Source organism: Centruroides vittatus, unplaced genomic scaffold, assembly GCF_030686945.1.
Source record: "Centruroides vittatus isolate TY-2023 unplaced genomic scaffold, ASM3068694v2 scaffold_2802, whole genome shotgun sequence".
NCBI lineage: Eukaryota > Metazoa > Arthropoda > Arachnida > Scorpiones > Buthidae > Centruroides > Centruroides vittatus.
In genome coordinates this window covers 1,526,131-1,551,371 of record NW_027122693.1, presented here as the reverse complement: position 1 = coordinate 1,551,371, position 25,241 = coordinate 1,526,131, and the positions used below count along the sequence as shown (strand labels likewise).

At 30.5% G+C, this 25,241-nt stretch overlaps 1 protein-coding gene across 6 annotated transcripts in view; it reads right to left on the bottom strand.

The window, feature by feature from the left end:
* Positions 1-1,295: 1,295 nt before the first annotated feature.
* Positions 1,296-25,241, bottom strand: part of LOC136987867 (complexin-like) — a 226,363-nt gene continuing 202,417 nt past the window's right edge. For all 6 annotated transcript variants that reach the window (XM_067285618.1, XM_067285619.1, XM_067285617.1 and 3 more), the window contains 3 exons: positions 9,709-9,872; positions 6,834-6,972; positions 1,296-6,218 (listed from right to left, as the gene is read on the bottom strand). In XM_067285618.1, coding sequence (XP_067141719.1) covers positions 6,145-6,218; positions 6,834-6,972; positions 9,709-9,872 — 377 coding nt within the window. In that variant the 3' untranslated portion in view covers positions 1,296-6,144. The remainder of the gene's footprint in view (positions 6,219-6,833; positions 6,973-9,708; positions 9,873-25,241) is intronic.

Genomic DNA, 25,241 nt, shown 5'->3' with positions numbered 1-25,241 from the left:
AATAAATAAGTAAAAAATAGGAAGTAATTTTTACGAAAAGACATCAAATATATCGAAAAACGGGATGGATATAAATGAAAAAAATTGTATCTATCACAGGGATTCTTCGGTTGTAGCAACAATTCTAGTTTTTCAATTCGCCGTAGGATTTCCGGACTGAGTAGAAAAACAGATGTGTCATCATCGTCCTTCATCATCCAGCTGTCAGCAACTACTATTCTGTCGCGATTACCGAAAATAACGCTTTCCAAATCTGTTGCACGTTGCTTTACATCAAAAACACTCACTCCAAAGAAAAGAAGAACAAATATAATCAGAAACAGTAAAAATTTCTCTATTTTCTATCAGTTCTATTCAAAATTCTCTACATCTTCCTTCTATCAATATGTCACCGCTCAAAATGTCGCATTGCTTCGCGTGACCATTTTACATTCTCAATTTTTATTTCTAATTAAATAATACATATATATATATATAAATTTTCTAAAAATTATAAATATTTTTTAAGGTTATTTAATTAAATAATAATTAAATTACACACCAAACCTTGAAGCTGGTTGCACGCCGCAACACGTCGCATTTAATTAGGTTGCTCGTGACTTAATATTTGCATATTTAATACAGTTCTATACTTAAAAACGATCTCTATTATTCATTTAATAAAATACAATTAAAAATAAATTTGGAATAAATTATTATTATTTTATTACAAAATACATTTTTAATTAAATGTATAAGTCTATAATTATAAATTTGTCAGAAAATTGTATTTAGTAAGCAGTAACTATTTTGTATCTAACTCGGGAAATAATTAAATTTTAACTTAATGGAGCTGTTTGTGATTTGAATTTTAACGTTTTATATTAATTATAACAAACGTAAATATATATTCGTACAGTCGGATGCTATTTGCGAGCCAACGAAGCGCCGCGATGCGACTTGTCGCTAACGCCATCATAATGCTCACCATTTTATGCATTTTATCAAGTCCCACATAACCTCGATTTTTAATATAAACGAAGGTTTTATAATGTTATCGTATCGTGTAGCGATAAAATCTGTATTTTAAGTGTTGAAAGTGCTCTTGCATAACGGTTTAGACCACTTAGTTACGACGCGACAACATATATCTGTTACCACGCGCATTAGAGTTGCATACACTCTTTTAATACAGTAGAACCTGTAAACGGAGGCCATTTTTGCAGGATGGTTTCAGTTCCAAACAGCAGCCAATTTTTTATGTCTGTTGTACAGAAGTTCGACTGTATGGGAAATAATTGACAAACCTCAAGAAAAACAAAAACATCACATAACTTTATTTTTCAAAATTTATTACAGTTGATTTTTTTTTTCTTTCATTGTTAAGAATATTCTTAATACCACTTTACATAATTTTGTATGCGCTCATGTACCAAGTGCATGATTCAACAATACAATTGTATGTAATAATTCATTCTCGAGACAAATACAGACAACTTTCTCAAAGCTATTTGTTTTAAGTTACAGTCTATTCAGTTGATTTACTCGACACACACGACGTCACTCAAGATTCAAAAAAATAATAAATAAAAATAAAACCCAAAAATATTTAAATAAAATTCCAATATAGAGTCATTTGTATAAATGACATTTAAAGAGACTTTCTTTTATATATATATATATATATATATATATATAATTTTTCCATTAATTATTACTTTTCTTAAGTACACATAATATTAAATACTTTATTTACAAGAAGAATAACAATTACATTATTTACACTGAACTCAATAGAGAAAAATGGCACCTGGTTTTTCAACCCCCATATTTATTTATTTATTATTTTTTACTTTCTTTAAGACAAAATCTCACTCTCACTTAAGCCGCTTCAATTGTTATTTATTAATAATAATGATTTATTTTAAAATTTGTTTTTAAATCTTGAAAACAATGGAGCAGTCGTAAATATTTTATTTATTTATTTATTAAAAAATAAACTTTTATATCCGTATTTTTTTATTTTATTTTTTTCTTAAAGTTTCCGGTATAAAATTTAATATATATATATATTTTTAAAATGTTTAAAAGTTCATTTCTATTTTTTTAAATATCAAATTCCTGATTTATTTATTTAAAGATAAAATAAAATTTAAAAATACATTCAAAAATTTTCTGTTTACAGTTGCATTAAGTGTTGCCAGTTTTACTAAATTTAAAAATATTTTTTTGATACTTAAAGTGTTGCCAGCTTTTCTAATTTAAAAAATTTTTCTGATATTTCAAGTGTTGCCACTTGTATTAATTTTTTATGTATCTAGATTATATATATATATATATTATTTTGATTAAAAAGCATTGCTTAATAATTGTTTTTTAAAATATTATTAAAAATAATTATAGATTTTTATTCTTAAAAAATAATTGAATTATAAAATTCTTTTTATAGTTTATTCAAATTTTTATTTTTTTTCTTTGAAATTTCATAAACAGCAAATACTCTTAATTTTATTATTTATTGTTATTATTATTAATTATTATTATTATTATTATTATTTTATAATGCAATTTTCTTTTAAAAAATCCCGAGCAAATTTCAAAATATGCGCGATCGAATAAACGATCGATCGCGCAACATAATTAATAAAACCCGACTGATATACTGTATTTCTTACATTAGATATCATTCATACAGCTTTAATAATTGATATATTTTTCCCACTTTCGAGTTCAATAAACTGCAATTTATTGTAGCAGAGTGAAGCGAAACTCTGCCAATTCGCTTACTTACGATACTTCATCATTGTTATTATTATTATTATTATTTATAATAAATCTATATAACATTCACCATGGGGATTAGTAAAAGTACAAACTGAAGTAGAACCACAACTCGGTGCACTCTATCACAATTAGGGATTAGTAAAATTAAAAAATGAAAAACATACAATTAGGGTGGATATAGAAGTCGAAATGAAAAATCTACAGTGCTACGCGGTCGTTGTCGAAAACCATAGTTTGATCATTGACGTCAAAGTCGTATCGTGGAAGGTGGTGTGTTAGTGTATAGTACAAGTGACTAACTAAAATGGAGCACTCTACCAAGGCACTTACACCATGCAATTTGGTATGAATACAACAAGAAACTATCTAAGGCTATCTTACTACATTCTATAACACCACGGGACATATAATTGTTTTTTTTTATCTTTTTTATTTTAATAATACAAATATAGCTTCGTTCTATATTCTGTATTTTTTCCCCTTAATGGTTCCAGGAATATTGAGGCGGGATGCCTGTTTTTTTGTGATTTTTTTCCGAGTTTCTTTAGCAGTCTGCATGTTGATGTTAGCAAGACAAAGGCTTCTTTTTCCTGTAGCATTTGAAGTGTTAATTAACTCAAAAAAATAATAATAATAAAAATAAAAAATAATCAAAATGATGAAAGACTTAAAGAGATGATTCGCGATCATTTTTACTTATTATTATATATATATATATATATAATAGCGAGAGTTAAAAGGCAGCTAATGGCTTACCAAACATTTACTTACAGGTACACTAGTGCGCAGAATACCGACACAAAACGGAGGAGAAACATGAAATAACGTCACTGACATCACTACTAACTTGGTTAATATTGAATAAAAAAAAATATATATATATACGTGTATATATATATATATACCTTTTACATAGATTCTACGTAATGTTTAAAATATTTAACGTGCTAAAGGATGAGTAATTTCCTCTTTATGCGTGGATTTAGAGGTGGATACAACCATGTAAACCTTAACCAAAGCGGGTTATTTTCATAACTTTAAAGCTTTTAAAATTAATTTTTTCACTTAAAAAATTATTTTTTACTTAAGTTTATAATTAAACAAAGTTTGGATGACGAAATTAATTTTGTATAAGGTCTTTTCCTTTTAAAAAATACCACGAAAAACATCGAATAAAAATTGTAAAAGCTAATAAATATCCAGAATAAAGTCTAGGTAAGTGGTTAATGAACCTTTTAGAAGAATCACGCTTGTGAAAATTTAATACAAAACTCGTTAATGTTACAGCCGAGTGTGATATTGAATTTCTTATGAAATCAATTTTATCCGTTTGATAAAAATAAAATAAAAAAAGGGGAGACTTATTTTGTACAATAATACTAGAAAGCAATATCGAAAGTACGGAACAGAAAGAAAATTGCAATATTGGACAGTGAGGTGTCAGTATAACTTTGTCTTCCCTCTTTTTTTCCTCTATATTAGAGTGAAACAAGTAAAGAGAACAGAAAAATAATCTTCTAAACAAAGTTTGGCACAAATAGGATAAAACTTTGATTCCAAACTCCAAGTTAAACAGATTGTTTTGAAATGTCGTATGATGGCTTTGGATGTAAACTGAATGATTTCATATATATAAAAAGGAGCTACTGAATTCTTTATTTTACAAGAAACCAATGCATGTATTAAACTTCTCATGCAGAAGAATGTGTTGAAGAGAGAAGAATTGGATCAAAATAAAATTCGCTTCAAAACTAACTTAAATGGGAATTTTTCTACACAATCTTATATAATCGTATTTTAAGGATGCCACACGCTCCTTTGACTTTTTTTTTTATTCGAATTTTATGAAATTTTTAAGCTTTTTCTACTGAGCCCATCGTAATAAACAGATAGAAAAAAAATCTCTCGGTTTTTTTACGCTGCTCTACGAGAGAAAATTGCCGGAAAAAAGGTAAAAAATGAAATTAAATTTAAATGAATTTAAAGCCTTAAACTGTAACATCAACATCCAAGTACTGACTGCGTGTTTGTGTGGATGCTATCGCTGCGCGTACGATCGCGTCGCGTTGCTTGGCGCGCCTATTTATCGGCATATTGATTTTTCTGTCAAGTTTACATTAGCGAATATAACTTTTACGTATCTACGAGTTGATAGCAAAAACACATTCATCTAGCGAGTGTTAGTCGGTTCTCTACCCGACGTCACCATGCGCGCGCGATGCTAAGCGACGTTAGTTAACACACCACGCTTTAAACACAGTTAAGTGTTTAAGTTCTGGATGCATTATAATTTTGTTTTCTTTTTAATAATACACAATTCCTGGGAATGAATTAGTTAAAGTTCTGTTACGTCACCGACTAGATACACGAAGAACGTTCGCGTCGCATCGGCGCGCTACGATGCGAAGCGATGATTTCCTTTCATTTTGTTTCCCACTTATTACACAAACTCACCTTTAACCAGGTCAGTTATATTTTATAAATATATATATATACTCATATTTAATAATATTGAAGCAAATCTCACCCCTGTCATAAAGAAAAAATAATATTATTAAATATACACATATATATCATAATGTTAGCTTACGAAACGAAAAAAAAACAATAGTAACACCTGTTTTTTCGATTAGTAAGCCCACATAATACCATTAAACACCGATATATTTGTATATATATATATATATACGTAGATAGAACATATAGATATAGCGAGATACATTCAGCACATGAAAGATTTCCTTCAATTTTTGGGGGTACTTAATTAATTTTTTCAAGATTTTCGGTGTGTTTTATGGGCATGCTTCACGAGTATTTATATATATATATATATAATAAGTATATATATATATAAACCATATTCGTTGTGTGGATTCTAACGTCAGGAAAATGAAGACAAATCCTTCGAATGGTGAAGACATTTGAAGGAACAACAAAAGAATCGAAAGGAGTTTAAAGATCGTAATATTTTGCCCTTGTTTTTTACGTCACGAGGTGACGTAGAACATATACATGCACATACACACGACAGCTATTTAAGAAATTGTCCTGTTTAGCACACAACAAGTCTACTTCAATTCTCGAGGCATACCACACCAATAAAAGGACTCCTTAAATTGTAAATATGTAGTTTTAGTTTAGTGTTATTTTTTTTAATTTTTTAATTAGAACTGACGACATTTAAGCTTGATTTTTTGACACTTATAATGAAAAAGAATTATTGATATAATGTAGAAGCAGATGACGATGTAGGCCTACTTCTTCACAAGTTGACACTCCAATGCATTGTTAAGTTTATTTTTTTTATTATTTATTTTTATTTTTTATTATTTTTATATATTATTTTTTTTGCATAACGTCGAACAAAATAAGACACATTACTCACTGAATCAAGCATTTACTTTCTATCGTGTTTTTTAGTTCGGCCATTTGTGCTTCTATTGTGTTCTTCCATCCTGGAGATAAATAATAGAAAAAATATAAAGTTTATGAGAGAATATATTGCTTAAGTTACGCGTAACGCCACGTTATGCGTCAGTGAACTTGTTTTATAACTAAAACTTAATGTTTGGGTGGTGTATTTTGCGTTTTTATTCACTGTCGCGCGACGTCGCTCCCCTTCGTGCCGCGCGCTAATTGCATTTATTGAGTAACTAGTGATCTATTTTCTCATTTACATAAAATACGAAAATATTAATTTAGAAAAGTTAATGAAATCGGTGGGTGAAGTAAATAGAATTTTGTTAATTCATATATATTTTCCGAAAAATCGCTCGCGAATCGCGTCGCCGTCGCGCATGGATGGAAGAAGCGACGTCTTAAGGTATATCAATTTTTTTCTAGCCAGAAAAAATCGTTTAGCTTATATTAAATTTTTAAAATAAAACTGTAAGCATTTACTTTAAAAAAATTAACTTACATATTTAATAAAGTAAAATTTTTTAAAAAAATCGTTAGAATCGCGAGTTATTTATAGTCAACGCACGCGAAGTGACGCGGCGAGGCGATTTTTAACACGCCGCTTAAAAAACGACTGTAAACTTTTACAGTAAGCATAATTTATGCCATACTTGTGAAGTCATCTTGTTCTTCTGCTTCTGCTTCAGCCGCTATTTCTGCAGGAGTTTTCTTTCTTCGATTGAGACTACCTTCAGGCATCGGTTGGTTCAATGGATCAATTTCTTTTTCTTCTTTCTTCTTGATGCCGTACTGTAAATAAAAAGCTAAATAATAAAAAATTCAAAGTGAAAAAATCTACACCTTGTCTATTTTTTTATTAAAAATGAAGTTTTTATTTAGGAAAAAAAATCCTTTCAAGTAAATATTCTTTCAACAAACCAGCTTATTGGATCGTCAATAATTAAAAACAGACCTTTTATAATGGATTTAATCTAATTAAAGGATTATCTAAATCTTTAAATTTATGTTTATGTGTATATATACATCCGTGAATATACTGTATTATCTTCATTTTAAATACAAGATGAAAGGTGGTGCGGGTTATATGCCGATTTTTAAATTGCAGTTACAAATTCACGCCTACGAATAGATGGTTGCTCTATAGTCGTGTGTTTTGCAAAGGTTTTATTTATATTCTAGCAATTTTCTGCGGGTTATACGATAAAAGTGCAAATAGTGTACCGATTACGTTAGCTGGGGTCAAAGAAAAACAAGTTTCTAATTGTTAAAATGCTAAAATAGGTGTTTACGAATAGATTGTAATTATATTATTGCTGATATAATTAGATTTTCTGTAAATAGAGTTCTAAAGGTGACCTCTTGGAAAATCGGTGTATCACTACGAAAACGTTCCAAATTTTCGTTTTCCTTAAAGAATACGAAGATAAAATCAATTTTAAATTGATTTTCCTGCACTATTTTGTAATTTATAGTGGTTAATTGTATACAATTGTAAAATGGGAAGTGTAATATAATAATATCAGCAATAATTAAGGCTTTCTCGGGAATTCTACAAACAAAGAGACCGGTTACTAGATAAAGTGCTGTATATGTGTATAAGTAAGACTGGAAGTCAGTTCAACGGTTGTTTTTGTAAGGAAGTAAATTTTGTAAAGATATATTTTAATTTGTGTATTAAATAAGAAGATCGTTTTAACGCTTTTCGCAGCTTTATACAGAGTAGAATTAAGTAAATTGTAAATATATATATACTGTATAATATATACAAATTATGATAATATTTCGAGCTACACAGCTTTTCAATAGAGGATGTTGTTGATGCTCCTGATGCTTTTGATCACCAACAAATTCCATACAGAAAAGCCAGAATCCTAGAATCAATATTACACTTCAATAAATAAATTTTAACATATTTTATATTGAACTTTAAATAGAAAAATAAACGTATATTTTCTTTTTATTTAAAGCCAACTCGTAGATATTCTTTAAATCCTGTTGGCTTATATTCAACTTTAGCGAGTATCGACCTAGAGTAGGAAATCGTTCCATCAAATGGAACGTCGAGCATTTTGCTTATTCTTTTCATTCCTTTGGAAATTTCGTGTGTGTATGTGTGTATGTATGTAGTCGAGTTTTCATCCATATATCTTTCCTCTTGTCAATGGATATTCCATCATGAATACTTGTCATAACAAGAAAACTGATGATAAGGGTAACTTGACATTTACTACTCTTTGCCACTTATCTTTCATAAATATAATAATAGATAAATACTCAAAGTATAATCAAGAATTTTACTTTGCTCAACGACACGTAAAACTTTTCCGAGATTATAAATAATATTTTTTACTTTACTTTTTTTGCTAAGTTACTATTGAGATATCAAAGAAAATGGCGTATAAATCCTTAGTATAGAAGGGGGGATATGAAAAATTATGCTGTGATAGATAACATAAATTTGAATTTTTGTATATTTTATGGTTAAAAGATTTATTGAAGAACCCTTTTTGGTGTTTTTTGTGGCTTATTTCTTATCAAAAAAGTATTTAAATTTTTTTGGGGGAGAGATAAATCATATCTTTCAGGCAGTTATGAATGGCACCAACTTGTTCAAATTTAGATATATTTATCATCTACTTCTTTAAAAATATATATATTTCATGTATAATAGCAGTAAATTTAATGCTATTTTCTTAATTTATTATTATAAATTAAAATATGTAACAGGTATAAACCACGATGCGAATGACGAGTCATCGAGCTATTACGTTTTTATATACTTAATATTACTTAAAGTAGAAAATTAATTGAATATTGTTATTATTTTTTCAAATGTTTAATACTTAATTGTTTTATATTATTGTAAAATACAACGAATTGTTTATTAATGCGGAATACTTAAAAAATATGCTAATCTCCACGTATAAGTAAGAGCAATGCTGAATAGAAATACTCCTCTTGATACTTAGGAGGAGAGATGCTCTTTCTAAGCATCAAGAACATCCTCCTGATGATCCTGATGCTCTTGATTATCATCGACTTCCATATGGAAGAGCCATCATCCTAGTATCAATTAAAAATATACTTTGCTTAGTAAAATGTTTAGAAATTCCTACTTATGCACGGGTATAATATGGTAACGAGTTACAGGTTGCAACTGAAATTACGTAGCTACTTGAGGAAAAAACAATGCAATACTTGAGAGATCTCCAGAAAAACTGACCACTATTTAAGTGTTAGACACGTGAAGAAAACAGAAAAATCCACGTGTATAGCCTGTCCTTTGATAAAACCACTACCAGTGTTTAATAGTTTTATCCACTCGACGAATGGTGGGCCATTTGGTAGAAGTGGAAAGGCCTCTTGTATGCCTTTATACTACTAAATTGTTAAGCTATAGGACCACAAGTCTAATTGTGTTCCCGTTTATGTAAATCTTCATTAAAAACATCCCTTTTCATGTACAATTTTTGAGATTTAATATGTATTTTACAATTGCATAAGAATAGTAGTATAAAAATTTACCTTATCTCTTATTTCTTGTCTCATTCTTTCCCTTTCTTCTTCCAACTTCCTATGCTTTTCTTTTCTCCTTTCTTCGGCTTCACGCAGCGCTTCCAATCTCTCCTGTTCAGCTTCCTCAGCAGCTTCTTTGTCTTCTGTAGATTCTCCATCACCTCCTATCTGACCTGAGATAATTAAAATTAAGATTAGATATTCACAACGTCGTGTTAAGGTCACCTGTTGAGAGAAATTTTTGTATAAGTTACTTTTTTCGATAATTAAACTGTAACTTTTTAAATGATATTACAATGATTTTCGCCTCTCAATTTAATTAACTGTTAAAAATAAGACAAAAAAGGAATTCAAAATACATTTATATCTTATTTTTTATATAAATTAATATTTAAAAAAGTAATTTACCCCTATTATTAATTTCAGCGAGTGATTTGTACTTTCCTAATAGTCATTTTTGTGAGTGAATTTGAGCTTTCCTAATATTCATTTTTGTGAGTGAATTTGAGCTTTCCTAATAGTCATTTTTGTGAGTGAATTTGAGCTTTCCTAATATTCATTTTTGTGAGTGAATTTGAGCTTTCCTAATAGTCATTTTTGTGAGTGAATTTGAGCTTTCCTAATAGTCATTTTTGTGAGTGAATTTGAGCTTTCCTAATAGTCATTTTTGTGAGTGAATTTGAGCTTTCCTAATAGTCATTTTTGTGAGTGAATTTAAGCTTTCCTAATATTCATTTTTGTGAGTGAATTTGAGCTTTCCTAATAGTCATTTTTATGAGTGAATTTGAGCTTTCCTAATAGTCATTTTTGTGAGTGAATTTGAGCTTTCCTAATATTCATTTTTATGAGTGAATTTGAGCTTTCCTAATATTCATGTTTGTGAGTGAATTTGATCTTTCCTAATAGTCATTTTTGTGAGTGAATTTGAGCTTTCCTAATAGTCATTTTTGTAAGTGAATTTGAGCTTTCCTAATATTCATTTTTGTGAGTGAATTTAAGCTTTCCTAATAGTCATTTTTGTGAGTGAATTTAAGCTTTCCTAATAGTCATTTTTGTGAGTGAATTTGAGCTTTCCTAATAGTCATTTTTGTGAGTGAATTTAAGCTTTCCTAATAGTCAATTTTGTGAGTGAATTTGAGCTTTCCTAATAGTCATTTTTGTGAGTGAATTTGAGCTTTCCTAATAGTCATTTTTGTGAGTGAATTTGAGCTTTCCTAATAGTCATTTTTGTGAGTGAATTTAAGCTTTCCTAATAGTCATTTTTGTGAGTGAATTTGAGCTTTCCTAATAGTCATTTTTGTGAGTGAATTTAAGCTTTCCTAATATTCATTTTTGTGAGTGAATTTGAGCTTTCCTAATAGTCATTTTTGTGAGTGAATTTGAGCTTTCCTAATATTCATTTTTGTGAGTGAATTTGAGCTTTCCTAATAGTCATTTTTGTGAGTGAATTTGAGCTTTCCTAATAGTCATTTTTGTGAGTGAATTTGAGCTTTCCTAATAGTCATTTTTGTGAGTGAATTTGAGCTTTCCTAATAGTCATTTTTGTGAGTGAATTTGAGCTTTCCTAATATTCATTTTTGTGAGTGAATTTGAGCTTTCCTAATAGTCATTTTTGTGAGTGAATTTGAGCTTTCCTAATAGTCATTTTTGTGAGTGAATTTGAGCTTTCCTAATAGTCATTTTTGTGAGTGAATTTGAGCTTTCATAATAGTCATTTTTGTGAAGTGAATTTGAGCTTTCCTAATAGTCATTTTTGTGAGTGAATTTGAGCTCTCATAATAGTCATTTTTGTGAGTGAATTTCAGCTTTCATAATAGTCATTTTTGTGAGTGAATTTGAGCTCTCATAATAGTCATTTTTGTGAGTGAATTTGAGCTCTCATAATAGTCATTTTTGTGAGTGAATTTGAGCTCTCATAATAGTCATTTTTGTGAGTGAATTTGAGCTTTCCTAATAGTCATTTTTGTGAGTGAATTTGAGCTTTCCTAATAGTCATTTTTGTGAGTGAATTTGAGCTTTCATAATAGTCATTTTTGTGAGTGAATTTGAGCTGTCATAATAGTCATTTTCGTAAGTGAGTTTGAGCTTTCCTAATAGTCGTTTTTGTGAGTGAATTTGAGCTTTCATAATAGTCATTTTTGTGAGTGAATTTGAGCTCTCATAATAGTCATTTTTGTGAGTGAATTTGAGCTCTCATAATAGTCATTTTTGTGAGTGAATTTGAGCTCTCATAATAGTCATTTTTGTGAGTGAATTTCAGCTCTCATAATAGTCATTTTTGTGAGTGAATTTGAGCTTTCCTAATAGTCATTTTTGTGAGTGAATTTGAGCTTTCCTAATAGTCATTTTTGTGAGTGAATTTGAGCTTTCCTAATATTCATTTTTATGAGTGAATTTGAGCTTTCCTAATAGTCATTTTTGTGAGTGAATTTGAGCTTTCCTAATAGTCATTTTTGTGAGTGAATTTGAGCTCTCATAATAGTCATTTTTGTGAGTGAATTTGAGCTGTCATAATAGTCATTTTTGTGAGTGAATTTGAGCTTTCCTAATAGTCATTTTTGTGAGTGAATTTGAGCTTTCATAATAGTCATTTTTGTGAGTGAATTTGAGCTCTCATAATAGTCATTTTTGTGAGTGAATTTGAGCTTCCATAATAGTAATTCCGGTAAGTGTTTTTGAGCTTTCATAAAAGTAACTTTGTTGAGTAATTTTCAGCTTCCACAAAAAAAGTTTAAATTATTTTTATGAAAGCGTAGTTACTTTTACAGAAGATAAAAGGGTAAATAATCAATTGAATCTTTCTTCTAGACTAATAAATCAATAAATTACTGTCAGAGATTATAAGAAAAATGAATAAATGACACAGTTTATGTAGTGATTGATGACATTGCCGGCATATTCATCGTTCAAAGTCATACATCGCTAACGGGGCTTATTATAAAAATAAAAATATTAATTGCTATTGAATGCTGATACTAAATTTATTTATTTAAAAAGAAATTAAATTTATATGAAAACTTTGAAGGTATATTGCTGAAAAAATATGCAATTTTAAATGGTTTTTAATATAAAATTTCAGTGGAAAAAAGTAAATATTTTGCAATAACGCGTGGAAAAATATGAAATTTTCATACTTTATGAAGTTTAGAAGAAATTGAAGTAAGTATTTTAAAATAATTTTTGAAAATAAATTACTTTTAAGGTAATTAAGGTTTTTAAAGGTATATTAAGGTTATTTTTTAACAGGTAAACTATGAAAAAGATAATCACTCTAATATATTTTTAAAGTAAAGATATAATATAAATAAGCAATTTTTCATAAACAAGCATTCTTTACAAATTTTAAAATAAATCTGTGAAAAAAGAAATAGTTTCATACGATTTTTTAAGACAGAAATTATGAATTTTTCTCAGATTTTTATGCAAATTACCCGAAAAGTCATATACTTTTAAAAATAACATACAAATTTTTCTTTTTTAAATGGCATCTTTTAAAACTTTTTAAATTGTTTTCGTTGAAAGAAGGAAGAGAGGAAAATATTCTTTTTAACAGACGATCTAACAGAATCTTTTAAGAGAAAATTCCTTTAAAAAATCTTGTTTTTGGTTGGTTCTTCTCTTTTTAATAAGAGATCTTCCTTAAAGAAGGGGTTCACTTTGAACACATCTGTTAAGAGCTCTGCCTTAAGGAAGGTCTTCCTTTTTTAAGAAGATCTTCTTCTTTAAGTAAGTCTTCTTCTTTTAAGAAGGGATCTTCTTTTAGGAAGGGATCTTCTATTTAGACAGATATTTTCCTGTTGGTAAGAGATCTTCCTTAAGGAAGTCTTCCCCTGTTAAGAAGGGATCTTCCTTAAGGAAGGGCTTCACCTTACTTAGTTCTTCACCTTCTCCTTGTTTTAAGAAACAGACATTCTCTTCCTTAATACATTATTCTCATTGAAGGAAAATAATTTTTCTTAAAAGTTTAAATTCTTGAAAATTAAAATAATATATTAAAAGGCAAAAAAAATTAACTATTCAGGTGGATAAAAAAATAATAAAAATTACTTAAAGTTTCACAAAAATAATTCAAAATTGCAAAATAAATAACTCAAAGGTATTTAATTACAGAAAAATGACGTAAAGTAAATCAAAAATGATTAATTAATCAAAGTTGATGAAATAATAATAATAAATATCCCATTAAACTTTAGTGCAATTAATGCAATGGAATTAAATTTAAAAAATTCTTTTAAATTTAAATGAGTTAATACAATGAAAAGAATTAATAAAATTTAAATTAATTGACGACAATAATGAATTTAAACGTATTTCAAATAAAGAAAATAACAATTTTATTTACAAATTAAAACAACTATATATATATATTTTTCTTTGTAAATTAAAATAAAATTATTTTTCAAATTTAAATACAATTAAATCTAATTGATATGTAATTTTAAACTCTAGATATTTAATTACTTTAAAAAATTGTAAACACGAAGCTAAAGATAATTAAAAATAATAAAATAATCCTTAAGAATTTAAATAAAATAATAATAATAATAATAATAATAATAAGATCAGGTCATAAATACTAAAAACTACAGAAAACACATACTCAAAGATGCAACACTCACAAATGACACATGCAGAAAATGTCACATCATGCCAGAAACTATACAACACATCACCTCTGGTTGCAAGCTCTTGGCACAAACAGATTATTTACACAGACATAACCAAGTAGCAAATATAATACACCAAGAGCTTGCAAAGAAACACAAATTATTAGACATCCACGAACCATACTACAAATACATCCCACAGACAGTATTGGAAAACAACACGCACAAAATGTACTACGACAGAGCCATAATCACAAATAAAACAATTTACCACAACAGACCAGACATCTCACTCATTGACAAACACAATAAAATCACATACATTATAGACATATCCATTCCAAACACTCACAATATACAAAACGCATGCACTGAAAAAATTAGCAAGTACACAGAACTCGCCCAGGAAATAAGGCATCTGTGGAGGATGGATAGGGTGCTTATTGTACCTGTTGTTCTCTCCTCTACAGGTGTCATACCACACACACTACACAAAAGCCTGGGCACATTACAATTGAGTAGAAACACATACATCACACTGCAGAAGGCCACTATATTGAATACATGTCATATTGTGAGAAAATTCCTGAATACAGACACACACACTGATACACTTCTTTAATTTCTGTTTTGGTTACTATGCCTTGACTTTGGTCCGGCATAGTACACAGCCACCGGTGTTAACCGAGTATATCTCAATAATAATAATAATAATAATAATATGATGAAGGGTGGTGTCGAGATAAGACAAAGAATGAAGGACTAAAAAGGAATGTACGTCAGAGCACAATACACGTTCAAACTGTAGTGAGGACCGGAGTACCACTTCCCCTTAACAGAGTTCACATAACTCCACTCACTCCTCGCATAGCAGAGGACAGGGCGCGACGATTTCAAAGGTAAAGGTCACATTCACAACTTCCTAACACCCTCTCTATCGGTGTGCCCGGGGTCTGCGTATACACTGAAACTAATCATTTGATAATTTTCCTTACAAGCACTCTCGTATCCATTGTGATATATATAAACATATGTATATCAAAGCATATGACGTTCGCTTCTCGGGAGAGCCTTCGTTAGCATATCCGCTTTCAGTTCTGTGGTAGGGATGTATTCTGTTTTAATTTCGCCCTTTTCTTGAGCTTCTCGGAAGAAGTGATACCTGATATCAATGTGTTTACTTCTCCCATGATAAACGATATTTTTGCTCAGCTGAATAGCGCTCTGACTGTCGCAGTGAACTATCGTCGGTGTATTCACATAACTTTCAAATCCCATTTCTCTTAGCATCCTTCTCATATGGATGACTTCCTTGGTCACGTCGGACTCCGCTTCCATCGTCGAAAGCGCAACAGATTTTTGTTTTCTTCATTTCCAACTAATGGTTCCGTTCGCCAGAATTATCATGTTACACGATGAAGACTTCCGGTCGTCAATATCTCCTGCCCCAATCTGAGTCCACATGTGCGCACAGCTTCTGATCGCACTTCTCGTAATTTACAGTTGCTTGAATGTATCGGAGTACTTTTTTGGCCATTTTCCAATGAACGATGCCTGGATTAGAGAAGAAACGGCTTAACACGCTAGCTGCAAATGCCAGATCTGGGCGTGTCGAGTTTGCCAGATAAAAGAGTTCTCTGTACGGTTTTTCATTCATTTCGCTCTATGATTGCGGAGCCATCTCTTTTGTTAATTTTTGATTTGATTCGATCGGTGTTGCAACTGGTCTACATGCTTGCATATTAAATTTTTTTAGGAGATCTTTAGCGTACTTTTCTTCAGTAAGTTCCATCTTTCCGGTAGTCTCCTCTCTTTCTATCCGTATTCCGAGAACTTCACTTGCTACACCCAAATCTTTCACTTTGAATTCTTTCTGAAGAACGTGTTTGATTTTTCTTATCATCTCTAAGTTGCGTGAGGCAAGTAGCATGTCATCAACATAAACTATGATGAAAATGTTGTCTCTGCCTTCATTTTGGGTGTAAGCGCAAGGATCGGAACTTGCTCTCTTCATGCCTATGCTTAGGAGGTAGCTGTCTAATCGCTTGTACCATTCGCATCCTGCTTGTTTTAATCCGTATAAGGGTTTAAGTAATCGGCACACCTTATCTTCTCCTCCTTTTGTTTTGAAATGCTCCTGTTGCTCCATATATGTTTCCTCCGTTAAGTCACCTTGTATGAAAGCCGTAATTACATCCATTTGGTGTACTGTACTGTACATGCATTTCGTTCTCTACGCACCCAGCGAGGAATGCTCGAATCGTTTCATATCTTGCTCCTGAAGAGAATACTTCTTCAAAGTCAATTCCTTCTATCTGTTCATATCCACATGCAACTAACCTGGCTTTATAGCGATCAACGGTGCCATCCTGTTTTCTCTTTATTTTATATACCCATTTATTTGAAATTATTTTTCTGTCCTTTGGGCGTGGGACTAATTTCCATTTATTTTCCATTAAGGACATACTCTGAATCCATGGCATTTAACCATTCCTCTCTATCTTCTCTGCTTAATGCTTTATTTACACTTGTAGGATCTGGCAACTTGTCAGATTATGCGTTATCTGCTACTTCATTATACACCTTCATTGGTCTTCCAGGTTTTCCACTTTTAATTAATCGTGGCGTTTTGGTCGCGGATCTAATGTTTCATCACCATGTGAAGGAATATTTTCGTTTTGCGTATCAGTGGAAGGAACATTACTCTCATCAACTTCAATGTTTTTTATGGTTAAATCTAATGGTGCACTAAACTAGAATGTATTCCTTTCCCTTTGGTTCCATTTTGTTTCTCTTCCGTCCCTTTTGCAGAGCAATTGCTTTGCTACCAAAAATTCTTACAAATCCAACGTAAGGTTTATTTCCAGTTCACAGTTCGAATGTACTTTCTTCTTCTAAGGCTTTGGTGAGACAACGATTTCTTATATAGGCTGCTGCGTTGATAGCCTCTGCCCATAGACTCTGAGGTACCTTGGATTGAATCATCATGCATCTCGCCATCCCAACGAGAGTTCTGTTTGCTCGTTCGGCTGTTCCGTTTTGTTGAGGAGTATGCTCGACTGTCAACTGCCTCCTTATTCCGTTTTCTGCAAGATAATCAGTAAATTCTTTTGATAAGTATTCTTTCGCGTTGTCGGTACGGAGCCTTTTGATTCTCTGACCAGTTTCGTTTTCGATTCTTTCTTTGTATTGTTTAAATGCATTGATTACTTCAGATCGGTGTCTGAGCATTGCTACTTCGACGTAGCGTGTTTTATCGTCAATGAATGTCACAAAATACTCAGAGCCGCCTAGGGATTCCACGCTCATTGGACCACATATGTCAGAATAAACTAATCCCAGTATACTTTTCTCTCTCGTGTTGGACGACTTAAGGGGTAATTGATGAATCTTTCCTTTGTAGCATGTTTCACAATCAATTCTATCTTGGGTTTCTTTCAATGTTATTCCGTCTACTATTTTTTTCCTTGCTAGTTTCTTCAAATCGTTAACGTTTAGATGACCAAGTCGTTGATGCCATCTCAAAAAATCGTCACTTTCTTCCGCATTCAATACTGCGTCAGATCTAGTTTCTACTACATACAGTTGATCTCTTTTCTTTACTATCAAAACGATGGAACCATCTTGGCGAGTAACAGTTGCAGATTCTCTTTCGAATGTGACAGAATATCCATGTTCTGTTATTTTAGGTACAGATATCAAGACGTTTCTCAAATCTGGAACGGCTATCACGTCTTGTAGCTTAATTGTCTTTTTGGTGTTGTTGACACGCACGCTTATATTAATTGATCGAGTTCCAACGGATCTTAATGCATCTTTTCCTGTAGTTTGTATTTCTTTGTGGAAATCTTGATTTATCTCTATAAATTTCATACAGTCGCTACACATATGGCTCCGCTATCAAGACACCAGTCTGTTGAGTTTAGAGGTTGGGCCGTGTGTACTGTGACAGCCATTCTTTTTGCGTGTATTGTTCCTTTGCGAATATCTGTTATTACTTCTACATTCAGCTGCACGGTGGCCTGGTTTACCACATATGTAGCATGTTCCCGTGAATTGTGAAGAAAAACGATTATTTCCTTTTGGGTAGTTTTGTCGGAAAGAACTTTTCTTTTGTTTCGATCCTATGTTCAGTGCACTTTGTTCGACTAAAAACTCTTTCTTCTCTTGCCGTCTTATTTCTTCTTCAATTAATTTTATTTTTAACAATTCAGGCTTCTATATGTCGTCTCTGGACTCAATGACAATTCAAAATGTCTCGTATTCATCGGGCAATGAATTTAGTAACATTATAGATAATAACTTACTTGGAATCGGGATACCCGCTTCTTCTAATTGTTGAGCCTTTTCCATAAATTCACTTACATGTCTCGACATTAATTGTTCAGTTCCCCTTTGCGTCTGATAAAGCTGTCTGTATAGTACTGCCTTTTTAATTGGAACTTTCGATTTATGTATCCTTTCCAATTCATCCCACGCTTCTTTGGAAGTTTCTGCCCTCTTATGTGGCTCAACTGGTTCTGCTTAATGCCTAGTAAGATTAATGCTAAAGCTTTTCAATCTTTTGTTTGCCAATCTATTCGTCCAGGATCGGTGTCTGGTTTTTCTATGGATCCATTTACATACGACCAAAGTTAATTGCAAACAAGTATGTTACGCATCTGTAACTTCCAGGATTCGTAGTTGCCATCATCGAGTTTATCTACATGCTGCTGGGTTATGCCTTTCGTAAGCAAACAAGTATATATCGCTTACATGAATCTTCAATTAGATCCTTTTCATATGGTAAACCTCGATCATTAAACCCTTAAACAACCACGCTCTTCTACCATGTCAGAATGTAGATATGATGAAGGGTGGTGTCGAAGTAAGACAAAGAATGAGAGGACTAAAAAGGAATGTACAGTACGTCAGAGCACAACACACGTTCAAACTGTAGTGAGTATCACTTCCCCTTAACACAGTTAATGTAACTCCACTCACCCCTAGCATAACAGAGGAGAGGGCGCGACGATTTCGAGGGTAAAGGTCACATTCACAACTTCCTAACAATAATTATACTTGTTTATTGCTTAATCATCATCATTATTATTATTTATTAAACAAAATATAAAAGCTTTTAATTAATAACAAAATTAATTAATTAATTTTTAATTTTTAAAGCTTTATACTAATTTTTTACGTGTAAGATGATTATTATTAAATAAATCATTTGTAATCCAGCATTTTATCTTTTGCAATGGTTAAGAACTTTTGGATCACACTCTTATATATAAATACATAAAATTTATATTAATATTATATAAATTAAATCAAAATATGTATATTTTAAGAGGGAATTAATAAGAAATTTTCTTCTTTATGGTTAGTTTAACGATATTTTTATCACCTACACCAGTAAATTGTATGTAATTTAGTAAAGTTATTTTTTATCATGAGAAAAGGGCAATAACTTTTAAATAAAATAGCGCTAGAATATTAAAAAGAACAAGCTAAAAATGGCGAGTAAATAACACAAAAAGTCTATTTTTCTATGCAGGAAAGAAAGAAAAATAGGCACGTTGCAGGAAGTCTGTTTTGGATGTCGTGTGGAGAAGTTGATGACTTTTTGCTGGCAGGAGCAAATCTTTTTGTCACCACGTGATCTCTAGCGGAATTTATCATCGATAAAGTGATGTTTCCTGGACTAAAAATCTGCATCTTAAACTATAAAATGATACATAAAGCATCATTCGCTTCCCAGCATCCCAAATCTTCCGCATCTTAAGATGCTGGAGAAGAAAAAGAGAGATGGTAAGAATTACGAAAAATTCTTCATTTTTTTTTTTAATGAAAATTTAAATTAAATCAAATTTTTCTTCATTGTAAAATTATAAATGAAATAAGATTACAACAGAATAAGCTGACACGAAAACCTTTATGTACGTAATTAATGGTTATAGTGACAAGACCTTCACAATAGATTTCTTAACTAGGTGATAATGAGGATGACTTGTAATTGCATCTCAGGTGCGGTTGCTCATTAATGGAAATAATGTCTTTTTTTGTTTTATTTTACTCTCCCTCTTCCTATACATCAAGCGTGTTTAGAGGCGAGACAATTAGTTTAGATGAGAAAAAAATATTTTTATTGAAAACTTCATTAAGTTAAATTCGTATTTTTCTACAGAATAATTAAAAAATATTATTTTTTATTTAAAATCAACTTTATTATAATCTTTTCTATCGATTTTATTCGTTTTTAATACTTATTTTCCAATTAAAAACAATAGAAATCGGTGAAAGATGGAAACCAAGATCTCCATCTTCGAAGATGGAGAGATTTTTTTACACGCTTTTTACACGAATTTTGAGTGCAAAATTGTATAAAATTCGTAAAATTATAAAGATATACGAGTTAGATAGCGTTATAAATATATTTTCTTCGAAATTTACGGTAAAATACAGTAAATAAACTTGCAACATACACGAATTGTGGGGCAAGATGGCCATTTTATAGAATCCTTTTTAGGTTCTGTTACTTGTGTTACACATGCCCGTGTGTTACACATACCAATGTGCTAAATGTTGTAACATGCGCATATTTAATGTAAATGCTATGAATTTATTAATGTATGTGCATGTATGCATAAATTGCATAGTACGGAGGAGTAGGGTTTAAGATTAGTTAACAGGTCCTCTTTAGTGCGGGTATGTATAATTTATTTACAAATTCTTTTAAAGTTTGAGGTAAAAATCAGGAAAGTTAAACGTGGAATTTTGTATTTTACTTAAGAAATTCAATAGAATATAAATCTCCATCTTTAAAATTCTAGTCAGCAACACACAGGATTTCTATTGCCTTGCACTGTTTGCTCTTTATATATTGCTTTAAATTAATCTGCTGAATTAAATTATTAAATTTAAATTATAATTAAATTCAATATTTTAATTTATAAAAGTGTGTTTTTTCAACTAATTTATCTGAAGTTACGCTCGTAGAAGTTGTTTTATTGTACGTATTACAGTCTTCTATGCAACTCTATTCCTTCCAATCGTTTCCCATTCGTTTAATACGACAGTAAACATGAGGATTTCTTAGAGAAGTTTAATTTTAACTTATACTACCCTATATATTCCACCTTTTTCAATGCTATATGCTAATAGGTTTTCCTCACCATAATAGTGATTCACCATTACTTTGTGAATTACGTGACCTCCCAATAGAGTTACTCCCTTCTTCTTTTGTTATCAAGTTGATTTCACATACATCTTTTCGATCTGAAACGACATTCTAACGATTCACGCTCCCTTTCAGCTACCAAATTGCACTTTCATATACCTTTCAATTTGAATTGATGCTCCAACACATCTTACATTTGACTGCGAAAGTAAGTAATTTTGACAGATTTTTCCTTTCAAATTTCGTTTTAAAATAAGAAATTTCAATTCATTTCATGTTAATTGATAAAATTCTTTAGTTTCTCGCGTAAATTTACTCATTAAAAACGTTTAAATCCCATGTTAGATACAAAGATAAGAGAGATACTTTCTAACGAATATAACTAAATATAATTAAATGCCTCATAATTTAATTATAAAATGCCGAATATAATAACAAATTAATTAATCTTAAGTAGATAATGTGGATAATATACCTTAAAATTGATTAAAAAATTAATTTTTTTAAAGACAGAATCATGAGACCTTCCCAGATTTGAGTTCAGAGAAACGTCTTATATGAGAAAATATAATTAAAATGCTTTAATTAATGCTTAATACTTACCTTTGGGCATAAATTTAGCCCATTAAAATATATAATAACTCTAAAAAATAAACTTTTAAAGAGAGAAATAATCATAAAAAAATCTAAGAATGTTCTCTAGTGTTTCGAAGTTTTAATGGTGTGTTCAATAGAAAAAATAGCATAAATCACTAAAAAATCAATATAAAAAACATATTTATATATAAAATTAAAGAAATAACATTATAATATATATAAAAAATCTAATTTTGATAGAATATACGCTTAGAATTCATATGCATTTATCATACGAATGGGCAAACATGTATAAGAGAAAACATAATTTTCAAAATATTTATCCATTATTTTGGCTTATTTTGAAGAATATTTATACAAAATATTCTTTAAATAAGCTAATAACAGTAAAATTTATAATTATTTTCAATTTATTCTTATTAAAAAGACCATCATCCGATAGCAAGAGAGTGAAAAGTCTGATACATTTTAATTTAATTTAAGTATTGAATAATTGTTAAAACTTCTTAAAATTCTAAAATAAAAAAATGAATATTTTTGAATATTTTATACAGAATTTTTGCGTAAAAAATACATGAAGTTTATACCCTAATCCGAACCAAATAGGGAAAGAGGGTATGCTGAAATGTATTGTTCTGTTATGACCATCATTATCACAAGGTATATGGAAGAATCGTTTAAAAAAAAAAAACTACTATAAATGCTAAAAACCCAAGAAAAATCCGAAAAGTTGTGTTATTCTAAAAAGAAAAATCACAGTTTTACTATAAATGAGTGATTTTATAAATCTTACAGCTATCCTTCCTTTGGTTTCACAGCATTCTTCTTAGGAACATAAAGATCCCCTACAAATGGAGAGATGCTTCTTATGTAGGTGCTTTCATGGCTTTATGTTATATTGGAAACGCTAAATCGTCATTTATACTTCAAGTTAAATTGGTTCTTAAGTTTGAAACATAAATTTTACATGTTACAAGTCAAAAGACCACAAAAGAAACTAGTTCGTTTTACGTTAGAAACTTTAAAAAATCCAGCAACAAATTGTGTAACTTTTCCAGGGAAGAACACTTATGTGTAAGAAACACATTAACAAAATTTAAAATTGTGTGGTATCATGTTATTAGATGCTATTTGAAAAATAGCTTTTATATTATTAATTATGATAAAAATTGTCGTAATTTGAAAGCTTTTTAAAACACGGCTATATCTCCCGAACTACTAATGGTCCGACTTTCCTGAAAATTTTTAGAAACATTCCGTCCTAATTCGCAAACAATCCTACAAAATTTCAGAAATTTTGAACAAAAGAAACAGGAGTTATTAAGTTTCGAATTTGGTGAAAACAATCGTGCCCCCCACACACTTGCATCCATATGTACAGAAAAAACTTAACTTTTATTGTATTTCTGTTTCATGGTCCCCTGAGTCCAAAATGTAAAAATCTTAGGGGTCATTTTTGATTACTTTCCTCTGTTTAAGTCCCTTAACCAAATTAAGAGAACAGGAGCGAAGTTATTAAGAAAAATTGTAAAGAATTTCGAGTCTCTTCCGTCCCGTTTGACCCTCATCAAAGTAATAAACGAGAATCTAATGAAGAAATTAACATAATATATACTAAAATATCCCATTTAGACGATCCGCTTTATCATGGTTTATAACCATATCCACAAGAGACCCAGACGGAGAGAAAATCTTTTTCTATCCCAGGGATTAAGTGAAATCAGACTTCCGGACCTGAAGAGTCACTCAGGCAGTACCTTGTAAGAAGCTTAGAGTTGAATAAGGTAGCTGGGAGGTAAGAGAACTGTTAGCATCTTTGTAGTGTTTTTTCTACAGAGAATAACCTTTGGTGAAGGTAGATTAGTGAGAAGAAAAACCCCCTTCGGTATTGTTAGATACTCCTACTCACTGTGTAAATAGTAGAAAAGAAAGAATGACAACTCCATATCTTTCCCACAAGTAGAAAGAGAAATGTTCAAGAAGTTTATTTTTGTTACAGGATAGACGTGTATCACTTTCTTATATGTCTATAATGTGTTCATTTTAGACAGTAGAAGGTAAAAAAAACAATTTCCTTCAATAAAATAAAGATAGAACAACGTGTTTAAGGTGGAGTGATGCGGAATGAATCTTAAAATTCTGCAAACGAACAGTTGTTTTAACAAAATTAATCACGAAAAAGGAACCACAACTTATCGTCATCATCATATGATGCTATTATAAAATACATTAGCATCATCCTTACAATCATTAACTGTGTCTAATCAGCATGATCCTATTCTGGTGTGGTAAAAAGGAAATTCTCATCAGCATGGTCACATGATGCTGATAAGACAAGATGGATATTAAGAGACAGAAATCTGTATACACTGTATTTACATAATTGTAGCAAAATTTGTCATGTACGATGTGGCAGAAGGCATTGTTGCATTACAGTAATAATGCCTTCTGCCACACAGTTATGAAAATATCGTAAAAGCAATTCGCTAATAAGGAAACGTTTCGCGAATACTCGCGTGGTTTCAATCGCGAATAAGCAAAAGCGCGAATACCAAATAGGCAAATGCGAATATTTCAGTTTAAATATACATTATTATAATTTTACAGGTAAATTTTAAATGAATTTCTGAAAAAGTTCTGAAATTCATTTAATATAAGTAAGAAATAAGATTCCTGAGATCACAATCATTGGCAGAATATCAATTAAGTTTAATTAAAAGATTCACATTTAAATTAATGTTAATATGGAGAGTGTAGGAACGGCCGCCATCTTAAAAATAACGGCGCACGAAGAAAGATTTCATATGACACTTTCCTTTCATAATAAGAGCAATAACATTAAAACAGAAGCCTTAATTTCAAAAATATATGCTTTACAGATAGACATATGAACTATAAATAAACGGTAACAGATCGTTCTTAGAATATATTTTTATAAATTATGAAAGAAATTACAGGAAATATCTCCTGTGATAATAAGAAAAATCTTCTTGTGATATACGTAGATGTAATGTCTTAAAGCAGATTGGCTTAAGAAAAATTAACTTAATGACGATTGGTTTAAAAAAATTTAAATGCAACATCTATAACCAATCGTCATTTAAAACGTAACAGATTCTTTTTGCTTAGTGATCTGTGATTGGTTAAACTCGTTAACGCTTATTATCTAAATATTT